Source organism: Poecilia reticulata, linkage group LG7 (assembly GCF_000633615.1).
Source record: "Poecilia reticulata strain Guanapo linkage group LG7, Guppy_female_1.0+MT, whole genome shotgun sequence".
In the NCBI taxonomy this organism is placed as follows: Eukaryota; Metazoa; Chordata; class Actinopteri; order Cyprinodontiformes; family Poeciliidae; genus Poecilia; species Poecilia reticulata.
The window spans coordinates 1,890,139-1,910,588 of record NC_024337.1 but is presented as its reverse complement, the minus strand read 5'-3'; the positions used below and the strand labels follow the sequence as shown (position 1 = coordinate 1,910,588).

General features: G+C 40.1%; 2 protein-coding genes across 2 annotated transcripts in view; both read left to right on the top strand.

Moving 5' to 3' along the window:
* Positions 1-7,404: 7,404 nt before the first annotated feature.
* Positions 7,405-12,503, top strand: LOC103466879 (intermediate filament protein ON3-like). Its single transcript, XM_008412770.2, has 8 exons — positions 7,405-7,961; positions 9,514-9,722; positions 10,260-10,320; positions 10,393-10,488; positions 10,781-10,945; positions 11,040-11,165; positions 11,262-11,526; positions 11,616-12,503. The coding sequence occupies exons 1-8, from the start codon at positions 7,536-7,538 to the stop codon at positions 11,873-11,875; spliced, it is 1,608 nt and encodes a 535-aa protein (XP_008410992.1). The 5' UTR covers positions 7,405-7,535; the 3' UTR covers positions 11,876-12,503.
* A 4,015-nt stretch (positions 12,504-16,518) lies between these two features.
* The window catches only part of LOC108166422 (keratin, type II cytoskeletal 8-like), a 6,591-nt gene continuing 2,659 nt past the window's right edge, over positions 16,519-20,450 (top strand). Inside the window, exons 1-2 of the mRNA XM_017305631.1 lie at positions 16,519-16,980; positions 20,164-20,372. Of these exons, the coding sequence (XP_017161120.1) occupies positions 16,615-16,980; positions 20,164-20,372 (575 nt within the window). The 5' untranslated portion in view covers positions 16,519-16,614. The remainder of the gene's footprint in view (positions 16,981-20,163; positions 20,373-20,450) is intronic.

Sequence of the window (20,450 nt, the reverse complement as noted above, 5' to 3'; positions counted from 1 at the left end):
CTGGGAGTTTTAGTACCTCGTTTTTGATACATCCTCTGGTAAGAACGTTTTTTCTTGTGTGGTGTCTGACAGTTACCACATGCAGACACTGCAGAAGAACAGCCCAATAAAGACTTAGAGAGACTTCTGAACTTTAGTTGTTGTAGAGTCAGAAGTGTCCTGACCAGAGAGCCTTTCGTTCTTGCTCTCTTCACTTCAGGAACATGAACAAATTTGGGTAACACTTTATTTGAAGGGGTGTGCATAAGRCTGACATGACACTGTCATAAACATGACATAACATCTGTCATRAACATAAAAAGTTTGGTCTCCACAAAATTGGCACTTTTAATGGACTTTTAACGCAACTTTTAGAGCAACTTTGCATTAAAAGTGTCATTATTTACCGAATGTCATGTTTATGACAGTATCATGTCAGTCTTATGCACACCRCTTCAAATAAAGTGTGGCCCAAATTTCTCTGTCCTTGCAGAGTGTGTGTTGRCCTCAAGCAGCATGTCGATACTGAGAGGCAGCTTGCTGGTTCATTGGTTGTAGAGGGCAGACGGACGGCATTCTAGATTCTACATGCTTTCTGGTGACGCCCTGTTAGAGGACGATCATGCAGTGCAGACAGATCATCCTGCATGCTTTGCTACCATTACATAAGTGGAAAAAAAGTCATAATTTCCATGAAGGTATGACATACAACAATCAGCTCACGCCGTGATTACTCCAAGTTAATTTGGTTTATCTGGCCTAACGTAAAAAAAAAAAGAATAAATAAATAAAGTATTTATTGCTCCCTTGTGAAATCATGAATTAACTATGGCTATCCAGATTTTTAGAAAGCYGAGTTCAGTTTCACCAGCCACACCAAGGTATGATCATAACCAGGTAGACTTGGATCGACCTGTTTGACAACCTTCTTGGGAATGGCCGGCCTACCATGACTTTTAATGAATTATCGTGTGAGAAGATTATTCGCATGTGATTTTAATTTCATCTTTTATTTGACGGAAACACAAAAATTAAGAAGTTGTGTTTTTTCAACATGAGCTGATTATAAACAAAGATTTGCATATATTTGTAAACATATTTGTAAATCTTTGGTGATCTGAGACTAATTTAGTTATAATAAAAACTTGTAATAAAAATGATAGATTTTTTCCTTTTACAAATGAATTCAGTTTCACTAGATGAACTAGTGAAAGTCTGACTTTAGTCTGACTAAAATTTATTTCATAATCCAAGGTAGTTAAATGTGTCAAAACAGGTAAAACAGAAGAAATTGTTCAGATGGTAAAGCATCTGTGTATTCACAAAATATAAAGTCCTTCATGTGTTCAACGTTAGTACATCCTTAGGCTTCAGGCTGCTTTGCAAGTAGTTTCAGAGATGACAGGCTGTGAATTTAATCCATTTTTCTGAACTCTGTACTGACCTGTGGARCCAACAATAGCAGGAAATCCTGGACCTGAAGCCTGGAACCACCTGAACCTTTTTGATCAATGTAAGCCTGAAGATATCAGACCAGTGGCTTACAACAGCCCTTCAGGTTAGAAACTGTTTTAGTTTGTGTATAAACCACATTACAATCAACTTCCAAGATGAATGTAATAGAAATAGAATTTGTTTTGGCCTCAGCAGAAAACAAATACACCTAAACTTCAAAATAAAGTTTGAGATTTTTTCACCAGCATTTGGATATAAGACATAACGRATAGAACAYGTCCTTTATTATGTGAACATATCCTTTATTATAAATGTTAGTTCCACTCAACATTCTCAATCTGTGAACCCTGAGAAGTTCAAGTGTGATGSCTGGTTATGAGTGATTCAGAATTTTARTTCAGCACAAGTTTTAAGTTGCAAACTATGTGATTGTGAAGAATTGAAAGAAACTGAGTGAGCAACCCAAATGCTGAAGGTCTTGCCTGGACTGTCCCACCACCAGAGTAAACGGCTACAAGGAAAAACAGAGAATGAGCCACGGATTGTTACCCAGGTGTCCACAGAAGAAAGGGAATGTCAAACTAACCTGCAGTCTAGGACCAGTTAGCAGGCAGGAGATGTTAAAGCTTTAAATGTCTGCCTGGATGCTTGGAAWGTTTCYCCAACAAAGGTCAAACTCAGGGTCCAGGGTTCAGTTTACTCTCTGAAGGTGGCAACAGATACTACATCAGATAATCCTTATCACTCAGATTTGGGCCTGAACTTTATCAACCTCAGCCTCAGCTGTAATAACAAAATCTTCCCATCTTTCATTTCAAATATATATATATTTTTCTGTTTCCTCTGATTTCTGTTTGTTTTAGCCTCGTTTTGAGAATATGCAAGATATTTCTACATTGCTCAGAATGAACATTTACAGATAGAAGCAGTCCAAAACATCTTAATTTTCAAACATGGTATATATTTGAAAAAAATATTTTTTTTATTGCTCYCTTTWTTTTTAATSAGATATGAAATCCAACACATTTTGCATAGAAAAATGCCACACTGAGCAAAAGGTCAGTAAGTCCTCCCAGTTTCCCAAACACATGCACCACACCACATCACCACCAAGGTAAAGCCTAGCTGGCTCCCATTTCCAAAAGTTTGAACTTTTAATTTTAAACGTATGTAAACAATGAGAAAATTCTAAACGGAACAGATTCTGGTAAACCTGAGTAAAATCACCTGATGCATACTTTAACATGCTTATTCATTATCTCATTAACTTCAAGCCAAAAGCTTGATTTGTATTCCTTTTCAGACTTTATCAAGAAAATTCAACATAACCTGTTGTTATAGAGGGGAATAAATCCACACAGGTTTATTTGCCCAGCCTGACAGGGAGGGTCGTTTTCCACCTAATGGTATAGAAACCTCATTGTTACACAATGGAGCCTTTAAACAAAAAGGGTGGCTCAAAGTCCATGGAGATTATACGTATCCTGGCAGGAAGGGCTGCTGGACCACCTCAGGGTCACTTGATGAAGTCTTCTGCTGTAAAATTGGATATGTATTTGTTTGTAGCTGCAAAAATTGAAACAATCTATTACTGAAATTAGAATAGAATCCTTCATTTGTTTTCATCACATTTTTGAGTGATGAGTCACACTAAATAATTTCCTCTGCATGTGTGTTTTTTCTGGTCGACCAGAGCGCAGGAGTGGGAGGGTTACACCCATAAACACACACCCTCATAAACAGTTGTGACACACAGTCGAGGTGCTCTGACAGTGATGGCTCCTCTGACATGTTTCCAGATGAGGGGTAAAGGTCCACCGCTGTGTACACTCACTTATCATGCTACTAAGTGTTGTGCACACCCCTGTCCGAAGACACATCATCCGCCTGCGTGGGATTAGCCAACAGCTGAAGGAATACCTTCTGCTCTCTGGTGTTGTGATGACAGACAAACACTCCAAGCATGTGATGCGTCCTTATGAAATTGTGATTGAAGCTGACTGCAATGAACACCGTCAATGGCAGGCGTAGGTCTGGTGCTTCTTGGAAAACAGGTTTGGTGTGAAATTCTTACAGAATACTTTGATTGCAGCTCGGATTGGTGTMATTTCTTGGACCTGCGCAATTCCTGGAACAAAGGGCTTGRATCTGGAGAGGGGGATCATTAGAGGCTATTTGGACAGGATTGATAATCACCTGGCCTGATGTGTAGCTATCTCCAGAACAAACACCATCACCACACAGAGGACAATTAGGCACCTGAGAATGGAAATAAAAACATCCTTATTTTCAACGTCTTTCCTTAGTTAGTTGTCTTTCCAGTCTTAACTGTTTAGCAAAAGGCCAAAGTTCTGTCTTCTCCTAGTGCTATGAAGAAACAACCAATCAGAGCCAAGACATGGGTCTTAGCGCTATCACAGTCACCTAACGTTTACCAACTTAGTGACTATGTGGCTAAATTTAGCCACTTTTCAGACAAAAAAACCATTGTCGGGCAAAATCGGAATTGGCTGGTCAGGTTTTTTAAAGCTCTGTGATTGGTCGGAAAACTACAATCAGTGCAGCCCTAAAGAAGATTGCACCAATAGGGAAATATCTAGGATAAGCAATGTTCTTTTGTAGAATCATGGGTCCTGCCGGCCATGTTGATTGTTTTCTTTGATAAGTACCTAAACATTGATTTGCACAGTGTAGATCATTTTCATCCATCAGCAGTACAAAGAGATTGTGATGTTGATTTGGTCTCCTGATTCCACAAAAATGTATCCATCTGTTCAGATGGATCTGTGGGATGTGCTGGACAAACAAGTTAAATCCATTGAGGCCCTCACCTCACAGCTCACTGGAGATAACGGATCTACTGCAAATATCTTGGTGCCAGATGCCACAGTCCACATTCAGAGGTCTATTGGAGGTCATGCCTAATGGCATGGCCTCCATGTGAATCAGGCCATTAGGTCATGCCTAATGGCCTGTTTGTCTGTCAAACCATTGCCACTGGTTTGACAGAAAAACTAGTGGCAAATGAAGAGAAAAAGCATGAAGCACTTCAGAATAAACAAAGTCAATTGACAAACTTCAGTCTCACAAGCCATGGGTCTCCATTCTCAGGCCTCTTCTCTTTTCCCTTTATATGTTTCCACTAGGTGAAGTTATAACTGGGCAGCAACTGTGCTTCCACAAWTAAGCAGATGATTTACAAATCTATTTATCCAAGTCAGGTGTCRATAATGCAGTTCTCTGTTTTTTGGACTGCATAACMGCTGTCAAACAGTGGCTAAGTAAAARCTTCTTGTTTTCAAATGACCAGAACACTTTTAGAAACCATGGGATCATTTTTGATCAGGAGTTTAAAGCATTAACTGTTTCCTTTGAGARAAGTTTGTCTTTTTYCACAAAGGGTTTCACATTTCTTGCAGAAAAACTTAAAAATTAAAGGTTGGTTTTGAGCTATGTCTCTTGAGGAAAAGAAGCAGAATTATTATTAATCCAATGACAAAAAATGGACGACTGATCGACTTTTGCAGTAACTGGAGTCATGCGATSAMGAAAAACATGGCTCACAATGCATTGCGAAAATTACAGTAATTCAGTTCAGAGCATTGGGGAACAAACTGAATGAGCAACTGCTTTTCACAACCCAGCAAGACAACATGATTCAAAGCCAGCTGATGCTATATGATCACAATTTCATTGTTGTCATGGGAACTTCACAAAATAGAACAGAAAAGTCTTTAGCCACAACTTTGTTACTTTAAAAACCCTTTATATGTGACAGAAGATCAAACTCAGACTCATTGGTACACGGGACAGTTGCTAGTAGCCCACGTTTGACCTGGCACGCCAAGTTTGCCCCTTGAAAGACAATAATGTGTTTGATTTTGGCAAGTTTCTATGGCGACAATAAGGCCAGAAGGCATTGGCRGGAAGAAAAGATGGCGGGAAGAAAAGATGGCAAGACAAAATGTAGGGGAGAGGGTATGGTGGAGGGGGTTGGATTGGTAATGCCAAGACTCATGACTCATGGTAGCGAGGGACTGAGGAGGAAATAAGACGAGGGAGGAGATGAACGCAGGGCGGGTATTGGTGGACTGGAGTCATGCAGCCTTTTTTTTTAACCTGGTGAGAAACTGTATGAAGTTACAATGAAAGCAGAGATGATGGGGCAATGGTGGCTCTSTTTTTGAAGTAGAGTGAGGATTTGCAACATATGCTGTGAATGACAATGGGTATGAATCAACGAAAGCTGTTCATGGAACACAAAAATGAATCTTAGTTTCTTCCTGAGAAAATGAATGTGATTTAGGCTGATATGCGAGAAGACTTCTCATTAAGGGTTATATAAATCCAGGCACTTAGGTTTACCATTCCTCTGGCTCAGTCATGTTAGAACAACCCTTGGGAACAAAAGCGTGCTGGTTAGTGCTGTTCACCTGGTTTTCAGATGAAAACCAGTCCATGTGCTTTTAGTTTCAATAAGAAACAGGGCTGGAACTGTTTTTTTTAAACCCCAAAGCATCAAAAATGTCAATACAAGTYTAAAACTGCCTTGTTATTGGCCACATTTGTGTTTTGGAAAAGCTTAAAGGTTAACATTATCTCATCACATCCTTAAAGAAGTACTTTTTTATATTGTTCCACCTTAAAGTAAGGTTGTTGCTTCACAGCTACATGTGAATCAAATTCTTCAAGTCAATGAATAATGACCTTGTGGAATGTGCTTGTAAGATTTTCAGCTGGAACTTTGCCATAGGCAGACCAGGAACCATAACCATTTTCATCTAATATTTTATAACTAGCAACAAAAAGCCCATCAGTACTTGATTAATCATGCCTTTGCTGTAACATTGCTTCTCATCAATAAATCTTGGAGTCCCTGTTTATTTCCTCTCAAATGGTTCAACTTGGACTCATTTCTCAAATTATTGAAGGTTGMATCTAAGAAAAACTTGCTAGCTCCTMTCTGCCAATGGAAWGCAGYTTATTCTGTGAATTATTAAATGATKATTGCAGTTTGGAGAAACCTGGTTAACATAGCTTAGCATAAACCCWAAACATCMTGGTGCTGGTGTTGGCATCTAGGCTAGCTCTACCTAACGTTAAGGCAATCTAAATCTTGACAAATCACTTAATGTACTTTTTAAGTTGTCTGCTTTTTGKTTTAGATCAACCAACTGGAATCACCAACTTTAGTTGACATTTGAGGACACAGCAGTTCAAACCCAAAGATCAGTCAAACCTAGCTATAAATATTTTTCATGTGGCTTTCTCAAGATTATATATCTCACCATCATGACAAAACCACACAAACATATTTACAGCAGTAAAGGCTGTTCTCAGCTTCTGAGGCCAGCAGGCTTGCTTTGTTATTTATATGACTTCTAWTTTGATAAAKATAAATTCAGATGCTGAAACCCAGTATTTAATAGATTGCTGGTGCAGRTTGGATCTACTGGCAGTCTAACCTGCTCTGGTTTCAACATGTAAAACAGAACTGGCTATACTGGAAAGCTAATTTAGTCAGATTAACAACCCAACCATGGGTTTTTGTTCACATTCATTGTTTGTTGTTGCATAATTAATCAATGCTTAGCCCTAACCCTATTCCATCAACACATCTTGCTTTCAGATGAATCATATATACAACAAAGATGAATCTTGAACCACTCCTTTTAAATACTCTCTAAAATTGAACTTTTTCAAATTTGATCATATCTCTAGATCTCACCCAATGTTCTGCATTTGAATGCACAAAGAAAGAGAGAGAAAAGAAGCATCAYCTCTTGAAATTCTTCAAATAGATCTCTGTATCAACTTAGAGAAGCATGTAGAAGAGGAGGGTAATAGTTTTGACTGGCTGGGCAGTGTGTCAGGGAGGTGTAGAGTTACAACCCAGCCCTCCCTCTCACCCAGATCTGCAACTCGTGTAAGTCCCCTCCCACAGCAGAGGCAGGGTTTAAAACTCCTCGGTAGATTCCCCTCTGTCTATCCGCCTTGGTCTCTCCCCTCTGCTGGCCTGCCTGTCTGCCTGCCTTGATTAGACCACAGATCGCTCTGACCATCCAAAACTTACTTCAGTCAAAAGAGAAAACTACTTCACAATGTCTTACAGGAACTCAACCACTTCCTACAGGAGCTCAAATGCCCCAAGGAGCTTCAGCAGCAGCTCTTATGCTGGACCAGGTGGCATCACCTCCCGCAAGACCTTCACAGTCAAAAGCTCCTATGGAGGTTCGGGCAGCAGGGGCTTCGGGGGAGCAGGCTACGGAGGAGCAGGCTATGGAGGAGCAGGCATCACCAGCAGCTCTGCRTACAGCGTCAGCTCCAGCATGGGTGGTGCTGGAGGCTTGGGTATGGGCTTTGGAGGCGGCATGGTTGCCCAGGCCCCCATCACTGCCGTCGCCGTGAACAAGAGCCTGCTGGCCCCTYTGAACCTGGAGATTGACCCCACAATCTCAGTCGTCCGTACCCAAGAGAAAGAACAGATCAAGAGCCTCAACAATCGCTTTGCCTCCTTCATTGACAAGGTAAGAGCCTGTGACATTATTTGTGTAAAAACTTTCTCTYCAAACTGGTGAAAAAYKTTTTGGTAGCATTGCAAGTTCAGTTAAACAGASGAAAAGTTGCTTGTAGTTGTGACATTCTTATACAACCTTGAAAAGAGACCCATATGTTCAGCACATGCCACGCAACATCGACTTCCTCCCTTGTTTTGCATACAGAAAGTTGATTTATGCTCCTCTGTTTGCTTTCCTCACCTCCCACAAATGAAACACAGGCTACACAGRGTTCAGCTTTCTATCTTCTGGATCTGGCTGTCAAAATGCCAAATTTAAATGAGACACAGACATGAAGAGAAGGGAGAAAGAAAGGGGAAAAAAAGCTTAAGGGTGTGTCAGGGCAGAGCTAAGAGCTTGTGATATGGGTTACCTTGGGAATGGTCCCTCCCTCAGTTCGGGTGTGGCCGTTTAAGCTGCCCTGTCCTCCATCCTATTGCCTCATACCACACACACTCACACACAGAGTCATTAAATACTGCCTTTTGTTACCTTGACAGCAACATCCTAAAGAAGGTGTGTTCTATGACTGGATGAATAGAGCTACTTTTAATCTTTCAAATCAACTCTGTGTGTGTCCTGTGTGTGCATGCCCAGGAGAGTATCAGTCCCCTGAGGTCTCAGTAATGAGTTAATATTTAAAAAGGCCAACTGGTTTCATGTTCTGGTCACTGCCAGCTGACTGGCCGTGTATCGACTCTCCACCTCCTGGTGCAATGATTAAATGAAGATAAGGAATGTTTTGCATGAGTCAAAACTGAACAGATAAACTTCAGCCAAAGTTTCTTTTGTCCATCTGTGGCGTTCTGAGTCACTTTGCTGTGTGTATTTACTCAATGGTCAATTCAAGACCGTCTGAAGCCATTTGATCCGCAGTAGCAGAGTCCAAGGTCCACTGAGTTGTCTGATCTCCTTTTGTTATCACTCKTTTAGTTGTCACAAAAATGTAAGCTCACCACCACAAAGCAAATACACCCCCCCTCCCCCAACACACACACATACATTTTTAGGCAACCCTTTCATCACTTTCTTCTTCACATTCCTCCCTCATCAAGCCTGTAATATACAGTTAAATATTTACCTTTCATCGGGTAGCAGTAGCAACTTGACCACTCGTCTTTTGTCTATCCTAGTGGAAAAACAGGAAGGCGTGAAAGAGAAGGGTTAACTAGCTCAATTCCGTCATCACTGCCCTTTTTTTTCCGACCACCTAAATCCTGTCAGGATGTGCATATGTCATGGAGTCCTTCCTGTTGACCAGTGTGGAAAAAACAGCCACCACTCGCCTTRGAAAACAAATGAATGAGAGGAACCGAGACTGCAGAGCACAGTGCAGACATGAACCTTAAAGCTATGTTATGYATATATCTAGAAAGTTCTGCAATAGTCCGAATTTCTGATTATGAAGTCACTTAACCACCAAGAAACAGGCATGTGAGCCATTCATTATGTCTTTATTCTTGAATGGAATGGATATCCTAAAATGATCACTGCTAATTATTCACCTTCCGCCTATGTTTAGGTTCGTTTCCTGGAACAACAGAACAAAATGCTGGAGACCAAATGGAACCTGCTGCAGGGACAGACCACCACCCGCTCCAACATTGACGCAATGTTTGAGGCCTACATCGCCAACCTCCGCAGACAGCTGGACAGTCTGGGCAACGACAAGATGAAGCTGGAGGCCGATCTGCACAACATGCAGGGCCTGGTGGAGGACTTCAAGAACAAGTGAGTGTTGACAAGGTTAATACAGACTGGCTTTCTGTAGGATCCATCTGTTGGGTTCTAGTGAGATATCAGCATTACAGGGACTCCTCCCTACATCTGTCCRTCAGCTTACGTCATACAAACTTCAGGGAATTACAACACTAAGGAAGCATGCTACAAACGCCCAGTACACTTTTGGTACAACTCATTTAACCGAGTTGGCTGTCAGAGAGAGTTTGTACTACAAAGAGAGAGTTAAATACTCTAACAAGGCTACAACAGAAACTGGCAACTAGAAACTTACGTTTGCTGCTTGTCCAAAGATAAAAGTAGTATATGAACTCAAAAGCTCCCAAGGGAAAAATATCAGTAACAACTCCCTCACTTCACCATGAGTTTACACTCTGTGAGGCAGATGTCTGAGGGAGGTGCACAAGGCACTCATGGACAACTACTGCCACCTAGAGTAGCATCAGACTAAATGGAATGAAGAGAACATGTGATAAGATTTTGTATTTATTCAAACCCATGTGACAAACTCTACCTTTATCTTCTCAGGTATGAAGATGAAATCAACAAGCGCACAGAGTGTGAGAACGACTTTGTCCTCATCAAGAAGGTAAACATTGTTCCACTCCTGTATCCACTGCTCTATCTTGATGTGCCATTCTAACGAGCATGTCTTTTTAAGGATGTGGATGAGGCCTACATGAATAAGGTTGAGCTGGAGGCCAAGCTGGAGAGCTTGACAGATGAGATCAACTTCCTCAGGTCGATCTACGAGGAGGTATGGCACAGACTGTCCTTGTTGGTGTTAATTGTTTCTTAGCTTCTTAAGTCTCTGAACTTAGTCAGTTATTGATTTATTATTTCAGTYATGGCATTCCTATAATGTTTGCGGTTTAATTTTGGAACATAAATTTGCTTTGATGCATATTCTTTGAACATCTGTTAAGCATTTTGATCCGACTCTTGCACCATCTATGGAAACATAGTAGTGGGATAGATTTCCTCAAGAACTTGGGTTGACTAATTCTTCTCTTTTGTTCTCTCCCTGACTTTTGTTTAAATTTCCTCAGGAACTGCGTGAGCTCCAGAGCCAGATCAAGGACACCTCAGTCATTGTGGAGATGGACAACAGCCGTAACCTAGACATGGATGCCATTGTGGCTGAGGTCAGGGCGCAGTACGAGGATATCGCCAACCGYACCCGTGCTGAGGCAGAGACGTGGTACAAGACCAAGGTATTAAAGATCTAATTTCAGATATTTAACACTTCCTGGTTTCAGCAAGAACTGAGGCAGTTTCTAAGACCTCCTTTCTTTGATGCTCATTTAGTATGAAGAGATGCAGACATCCGCGAACAGATATGGAGATGACTTGCGAGCTACCAAAACTGAAATTGCAGATCTCAATCGCATGATTCAGAGACTCACATCAGAGATTGATGCCATCAAGGGACAGGTACAGAAAATAGGTTCACCCATCATGGAAGAAGACTGAAAGCCACACTATGTCATTATTTCATAATCAGTTTAACTTATTTCTGTCAWTTATTAGCGTGCCAACTTGGAGGCCCAGATTGCAGAGGCTGAGGAGCGCGGCGAGCTGGCGGTGAAGGATGCTAAGGCCCGCATCAAGGATCTGGAAGAGGCACTGCAGAGAGCCAARCAGGACATGGCACGCCAGATCAGAGAGTACCAGGACCTGATGAACGTCAAGCTGGCTTTGGACATCGAGATCGCCACCTACAGGAAGCTGCTGGAGGGAGAGGAGGACAGACTGGCAAGCGGCATCAAGGCCATCAACATCTCCCAGCAGAGCAGTAAGTCAACTTCAAATGGACTTTGAAGCCTTTTCACAGATTGTTAAATTTGCACATTGTCTTACATTTGTCTCGTTTGATCTACACAGCAAGCTACAGCGGTTTCCCTGCAGACAGTATGAAGAGCAGCTACTCCAGCGGATACAGCAGCGGATACAGCAGCGGTTATGGCAGCGGTTACGGCAGCGGTTATGGCAGCGGCCTTGGTGGCTTCAGCAGCGGCAGTGGCAGCGCCAGCGCCGGCGGCTACAGCACCACCACCCAGACCAAGAAAAACGTCGTCATCAAGATGATTGAGACCAAGGACGGCAGGGTGGTGTCTGAGTCCTCTGAGGTCATTGAGGATTGAGCTGTCTAGATTAGAGGTGCAGCTACCTGCCTGCTATGATCTCCTCTGCCTCTCTGGTAGTTTTATACTCACCGCTCACCCACCTCCACTATTGTAATAAAACAGTCTGAAGTAAAATGCTTTCTGGCCACTCTCCAATAGAGCACAAATATGTGTTACATGAAGCAATAAATGATCCTAACACTACCAAAGATCTGAAAGGGACCAACGAACTCATTCAGTTTGTCTGATGTCTGACTGTTTGTACTAAAAGAAGTAGTTTTGCACCGACCAGTGAATTTCAACTTGGGCAWATTGCAAGTAGGGAAGAAAGGAAAAAATAAAATAAAAATAGAGCACACTCCCATGAAGTCTATGCAAGTGCCGAACCATACATGAAGGGCMATTTTGTTGCATTTAATGGATAGTGATCCTGTTAAAGGAATGTGAATGTACTGAAACAGAGTTTCAGTGTTRTTGGTCAACTTTTGTTTTAAAATTGCCTCCTACAGTAGGTTGTGCATGTCTTCCCTGTGCGTGTTCTGTAACTGAAACTGTTCAACCCCTTAGGAAGCTGCCCATGTCACACTGTTGTCCTGAGGTGCTGTTTTTGCTACCAACCTGAATAAAAATGTGTTTACTAAATGGACAGATGTTTGACTTTCATTTTTAACAGCAACTCACTAAAACACTAATCATAAAAAGTACTTGAAGCATTTAGTTTTGCCTTATTAGCAGTGGTGAAAGTAGTTTTAAATTCTTGGGGGTACTATGACAAAAAAAAGACAAAAAAATTATATATATATTGCTTTGGAGTTTCTGTGCTGATTAAATTTTTGCGAAGCGATAAAAGCTGATAGTTCTCACATTGTTACAGAATGGAGCTGTATTTCCCTCAACACACTGGCTGCAATGTTGACACCTTGAGATGCCATGAGACCTAAATTCTGAACATCATGGCATGGATGCATCCCAGTTTTCCATRTCTGGCATATAACCATTCATTATAGCTTTTGAACTGGTTCTATTGATCCTGTGTCCAGACAGAGGGATAATCAGTAGCCCAGCATCATAACCTGTTTGTTCTGAAGATCCTGCAGCTTCCACTTCTCTTCCTAACATGGCGCCTCCTCACCCTGACTCTCATACTGATAGGAGGAACCACAGAGCTCTGTTAAGTTAAAGCTCATCTTCTGAAGTTGGGATATTTTTCCTCCAACAGGTTCCAGAGGAATCACCTCAAACCAGATGTTGGACTGGATTTTATTTCACTGTCATTTGTGAATGTTAGCTTCTCATTTTCAACAGTGGAGCTACAAAGGTTGAAAAAGGTTATTATTTTGGAGAAAGTATCATCAACATCAATATTTCCACTAAATAAGAGGCAAAAACCAAAATTGTTTGATGAAGGAAAAGCCTCTCAGGCTCTGAGCCTGACAGCACCAAACTATTTTTTTATATCAGACAATTAATTTAATTTCACACAATTATCGCGGTAGAAGTCATTTGTTTGTTAAATACTTAATGAAACATATTTACCGTGTTTGATGTTTGTTGTAAATGATGTATTCTCACAAAGAACGAGGTAATTAGTCCAAGTTTGTAGTTTATTGAACATTCAGAAACTGCAGCAGCTGTGATGAGCCACAGCAAAGGTAAAACAACCTGAACAGGTGATCAACTCTAAACCAGTCGCACCTTTTTACTCTCCGTCTCTCTCTGTCATTTAAGCACACCCGTTGCCATGGCAACCTCCTGCGCTCCACAATCCGACCTGAGATTACGTTAAAAACATAACATTCAGTCCGTTACTACAGTATATCAGGTTTGCAGACTTGATATTTATTTTGCTRTCATTAATAAGCTCCCTGAACACAGTGGTGGTTGATTAGTTAATTTTAAACTCCTGCTCTGCTAGTAATGGAACCGAAACGCAGTACCCTGCCGTAYCCCCTAACTTTCACCCCTGCTTATTAGTTAAAAGTGGGCGTAGAGTGATTGATTCTGAATCAGAATCTCAGTGGGATCTGGAAAATTAATAAAAACAACTACAACATTTCTGGAGAAATTTAAAAACAGCCTGTCAAAATGTGAATATTGGTCGAACTTAAATCAGGCCATCCACTGTTGAAAATTAGCATCAATGTTAAGGTTAGCTAAAATTTAGTCAGTAGCACGCGGGGTATCACATGTTGACTAACATGGACTTCCTCCCTTTATTATCTAAACACTAGTGTATAAGCTAAAATCAGCTAAAATGTTCAGGTTAGCTGTCAGTAYCATGTAACCATTAAAAACTGTCGACGGTTTTCACTTTAAAGAAAACAATTGATGGTTTTCTCAATGTAAAGAAAACATTTTTTCCTGAAATGTACACTTAATTGAGAGACKGTTAGCTTAAATAATATTAATTAACTAGTATACGACACCATTTTTTGTTCTTATGGTGTGCTTTATCACAGGTATCTTGATTTTTTTTAATGCTGTAATTTATAGATTAGAAGCAACATAACATGAGTTGAATAATGCCACATTATCCACATTGGCCTGTATTCTTTATTACTGATTGAATGGTGCTTCATGCAGTTGCTACAGAGACAAAGCTACCCACTTTGATAGTCATTTGTGTATTATTTGATAATGTATTTGGTTTGTAAATCTTGTTTTGATTTGCAAATCTTGTTCTGATCCCATGCTTGGGACATCTAAGACATCTAAGTATTATTTCCCTGGTTTCAGCTGTAGATTAAGCAAACTAAGTGTAACAACCTACACTCTGGTTTATTAATTAATGTTGAATTATATTATAACAAGGCATCTCCTGTGTCCAGTGACCTTTAATGATAATTGGTGGTTCTTGAAACTGCTACTAACACATAGCTTGACCTATAATAAAATTATATGTGACATTGTATCTGAAGCCTGTTGCTTTAGATACATTTATGTGCATACTTTATGCTGGTCTATGTAACAAATTAAACACAGTTTGGGTCTTGGTCCATTTGTGCAAATATGTCACACTATAGTATTGTAAATGCAGTAGATACTGTACATTGATTAATTACTGGTAAAGGTAACTACCCAACACCATCCATAATTAAAACAAGTCACTGTATTAATTTGCCTGTCACAAATTGTGAGGGTCTGCTTCCATCTGACAAAACGCCATCATGTATAATATAATGTTTTATGTCCTACATGAAAACACTGACTGTAACAGGGTAGMATCAGTTCTGTCTGMTTTTATGTTCACAGAGATCTATGGCGCCATCTATTGGGAGAATTGTGCCTTGTCAAGTCCAATGTTACTTCCTGATTATGTGAGCTTGGGCCTTACTTAAGTGAACTCTCATTCTCACTACTAAATTCCTAACGTTCTAACAAAATAGAAAATGTCTGTGTAAGATGTTCCTGATGGCTGAGTTGTCCTGAAGCAGAACAAAAGATCTCTAAAATAGATCTTAAAAAGAAATTTAGATTTGTCTCAGCACCTTTCAGACCCATTCTAAGGCATTGGGATTCCAGTGAACCAAAGTGAGAACCATTATCCACAAATGGAGGCCAACGCCCACTACTAACATTTCACCAAAAACATCTTGATACTCTTCGAGACTTTCAGGAAAATTTTCTTTGAACTGACATCTTTGGAAGTTTTGAGCTCCATTAYAAGTGATCTAAAACTTACATGGCAATTAAGACAAAGAGAGTGATACTTGCAGTTAAATATGGTGGCGGTCGTGTGATATCCTGGGGTTACTACATTGGCTCTGGACCTGGTGGACTTCATGGAAACATGAGGTCTGCTTTCTACCAAAAAATAATGCGAGAAAAATGTTTGGTCAATAGTTTATRACCTTATTGAGCATCTTTAATGTTCTTTAAATGGCAGAAAAACACTTTTTGAAGTGAAACTATAAATTTGGTTGCTGTATYATCTCTTTAAATACCTGGCAAGTTTTTAAAAATGGTAATTTGAAGAAAAAGCTCTGCTTCCTGAAAGAAACACTCATTTATGGAGCTACGTGACACCTAAAGCACACTGGCAGATATTATTCCAAAATAATGTGACTCTTAAATTTGCTCAGTGGAAGCTGAGTTCACCTCATGGAACATCAGATCCTAACGGCCCAGCAAGGCATATATTTGGGCAAGACACTAAACCATCTCATTTCCTGATATAATTCCTGGGGTGTAAGGACTTTTGCTTTGAACAAAAGCATTTTCTATGAAAAGATTATGTAAAATGTTATTAGTCCTAACTTTGGTGGGTACAAGAATATTAAAAGCTGGACCACAAAAATGGACAACAATGTTCCAACACACCTAGAATTGAGTTATTTTTTTGTGTTGTTACAGTTTTGGTGACATATAGGTACCAGCTGAATTGAAAATCATATTATTATAACTTTTGGACTGATTGTAATACATGTAAGATRTGTGATCATTAAAAAAGATTGATCTGAACCTATAATGAGAGGATACAAATAGAGAGACAGAGAGAAAAAAAAAGTGTTCGACATTCCTCAGACAGATTTCTGTATCAGTCAGAGAAGTCTATAAAAAGASGAGGTGATTATTATGACTGAATAGTAAACCCAGAGGTCCAAAGGTATGGTTAGGTCCCCTCCCTGAGCAGAGGGAGGGTTATAAACTTCACCGAAGAGTTCCCTCTGTCTGTCCCACTTTGGTCTCTGCCCTTCACTGGTCTGCCTGCCTGACATCCTAATTCCATTTCCTTTCTTAAAAAATTAGCCTGCATAATGTCTTTCAGGGTCAAAACTACCTCCTACAAGAGCTCTTCTCCTGGAAACTTCAGCAGCAGCTCCTACGCTGGACCTGCTGGAGGCTTCAGCTCCCGTAGGTCCTACAAATCCTATGGAGGCGGCTTTGGAGGYGCAGGAATGACCAGCAGCTCTGCGTACAGTGTTGGCTCCAGCATGGGCGGTGCAGGAGGCTTTGGTATGGGCTATGGAGGGGGCACGGCCCCCCTCACTGCCGTCAGCGTGAACAAGAGTCTTCTGGCCCCTCTGAACCTCGAGATTGACCCCACAATCCAAGWTGTCCGCACCAAAGAGAAAGACCAGATCAAGGGCCTCAACAACCGCTTTGCCTCCTTCATTGACAAGGTAAGAGATTGTCAGGAATTGCTGCAGTATAGTCCAAGGTTGAGTAACAGACTGTAAAGGCTGTTTTACAACCTTGATGTTGTTATGCAACACCGGACTGAGAACCTCATGTCCATCACATTGGATTTATTTCCAATTGTGTAAGTTCTTCTTTGATTAATGGTCATCACTTCCTCCTATTGCAAACACACAAACATGAGTTTGTATCTCTAACCGGACATTGTATCAACTTCCATTCATTTTGGTAACTCGATTTGTCCTGAACTTTAACCTAATCTTRGGACACACCTTAGCCCTAGTCTTTTCCGCTAACTCTAAAGTGGATGTTTGACTGCATTAGTGCTAGGCTACTATCTCACACACATAAAATCACTCCCAGTGCTTATCATTCCCACAGTAAAACATTGAAGGTGATTATGCAGCTCCACCCTATTCTGTAATAGCTCAGAAATGTCCGATCTGACTTCCGGTACTGGTCCAGCTTACAAATACCAAACAACAATGAAAAGTAGAGCCAAGGGAGTGTAAATGCCTGTGTTTTAGAAAGTCCATGTTTGGTTTGTTACAACATCTCTGGCTTTGTACGTCTTATTGAAAAGTTGCAAACATGCCCTCAACTGGTTCTGATGAACTGTTTGTTTGGTAAAGTTTCTAGACATTTGTCTAAGACAATAACTGTATAGAACAGGGCCTTGGTGTTTCACAACAGTGTGTTTCCACTTATCTACTTCTTAGTCTTTTGTCCATTTGGAGGTCCTTTCATGGTCAGCTCTCTTGAATCCATCATGTTCCTTTGAAGGGACTGAACTAAGCTGTGACTTCACATTCAAGGAGAAGCCCAAAAAGCAATCTATTCATGGTTGATTGCATATCTGAATCCTTCCAGACAGATTGCCCCAGATTGCTATGGTAAAACCCTTCCTCTCATTGAAGTTATCTCAAATATCTAGCAGACCTACACCTACACCTWCACCTACGCTTTTTACAGTCTTGATAACGACTGAATAACCTAGTGTATTATGATCAGGTCTCATCAAGTGAGGTTCTTGGAAAGCTGGTATGCCTTCAGTTGTCTTTGTGTATCTTGTTGTTCAATAAAATGTTTTGGCCATATTGAAATTGGTTCATTTTGCAAAACTGCAGTGAAAACAATTTTTTCATATTGTACAAATCAAGTGATCAACAATTAGATGTTACCGATGGCACAAACCATGAAGTAGACGACAGGAAGTAGTTGGTGGAGGATGGCGAAGCTTGATTTTAATGACACATGAACAAACTTATTCATGTGATTTTAATAGATTTTTTGCGAAACTCTGTTTTTTTTTACATTTGCAGAATRTTTACAAAGTTTTGTGCAAGTTTGTAATAGAAACACAGCTATAGACAATATGGTTACACAGTGATGTAGAGAAGGAATATGTGCAGTGTTTTGAACATCTTAGTTTCTAACATAGAAACTCTACATCAAGTTTCAAACCTGATGTAGAGATCATCCTGATAGAGGCATTAGCTGCAACTTACGGTGGGATCTATATGAGTTAGCTTTACAAACTAAATACTGTTCTCCTTTGACAAAATTTAAGATATGAATACTTGACYTTATTTGGAGATAGGTGGGTGCTGACTTCCACCCAGGAGGTCCACTGAGTCACAACTCAATTAGTTCTCATTTGGTTCAAGGGTGTCAAGTTGTTCATCTAATTTAATTGGACAAAATCTTCTGAGATTCAGTGGTGCAGGGTTAATATTTAAAGAACGCCGACTGGTTTTATGTCCTGGTCCATGGTTGCTTAGTAGCAGGGTATCAACTCTCCTCCACCCAGAACAACGATTAAACAAAGATAAGGGGACATAAATTTCACCCAAAGATTGTGTTATCTGTCTGATTCACTTTATTGTCTGCATTTTCTCAAGTTCAACTCAGCACAACAGTAACTCGTTAAATGTTGAATGTCAAATTGCAGTATCTCTTAGTATGTGCTCTCACTATTGCTCTTTTACKACATAAGTATGCAAACTAGTTCTGCAGTAAAAACATCGCCTGTAAACTTTCAGTTGCCTCAGCTGTCTTTCTGATCTTCTCTTATCATAACCTATAATATGCAGTTACATATTTACCTTTCTGCACTCGGGAGACTAAACTTTGCCACACCTTTTTTTTTTTTGTTGATCCCTGTTGAAATACAGGAAGCTATGCAGGAGAAGGATTAAGTGTCTCTTTTCCTTCATCGCTGCCTTTTTTAACTACCTATTATAAAAAAGGAGATTAGGCTGCACCCATTTTAAATGATATGGCTTTATATCAGGTGGCACTTTTTTCTGTCTTGTAGTAAATAAATGGATTAAAAGATTATCATAGTTTCAGCATCAAAGCGGACATCCCCGTATTTGATTTGATTCTTCCAGTAGGTGCAAAAGAACATGATATGTTTACAGACAGATAAGTTAAATTTGTCACTTTTGATGCATTTAATGAACAGTAAACATAATATTATTATTTTTGCATTTGATCTGTCAGGTACAATTCAAATACAATCAAAGGACAATTAGCCAATCTCTCATTTTCCATTTTCYATTCTTAACCAAAGACATTCTAATCAGAAGTTTTTGTCACAGACACCGAATAGAGACATTTTAGATTAACCATTTACTGATGGTGTGCCTAAACAATAACATGCTGCACTTCATAATGACACATATCATTTGATTTTTATTGCACATACTCATCTCCCAATATTAACACTCAGAAGTCTCTCCCATCTGCTTTCTTTGACAGAAACAGACTCTGGAGCCCATTGGGCTTTTTACAGGTCAAACTAAATACTGAGGTCCAACATGGGATTAAAGAAAGCTACTATAATGTTCCAACAGTATGTCACTGACAAGACAATAGCTTTGTCATTTGATTCTACAGATAAGCAAGAATGTGAAAAATATTATCCATCTTAGAGATTCCTTCTGTTTTTGCTTTTTTGTCATAGGAGTTAATTGGTCTAGATCTAGTGAAAGACTTKTTCACCTTAAACATCACTTTTAAAGAATGTTTTGCTAGATTTTCATCCCATAAGAAAATATCAAATACAAGACAAAGAAACAAAATYATGTTAACTTTATTTGCATAATCTTGTAGGAAATTGATGAARTTACCTAACATTTGATTTTTRTTTTTATAATAATTAGGTYCGTTTCCTGGAGCAGCAGAACAAAATGCTGGAGACCAAATGGARCCTGCTCCAGGAACAGACCACCATCCACTCCAACACCAGCGCGATGTTCGAGGCCTACATCGCTAACCTGCGCAAACAGCTGGACGGGCTCGGCAACGACAAGATCAAACTGGAGGGCGAGCTGCACAACATGCAGGGCCTGGTGGAGGACTTCAAGAAAAAGTGAAGAGCTGCTATTTCCATCAGGGTGTCTGAGACAAAACATTTCTGAATGTTCAAAATCACTTCTGAACATTTTTC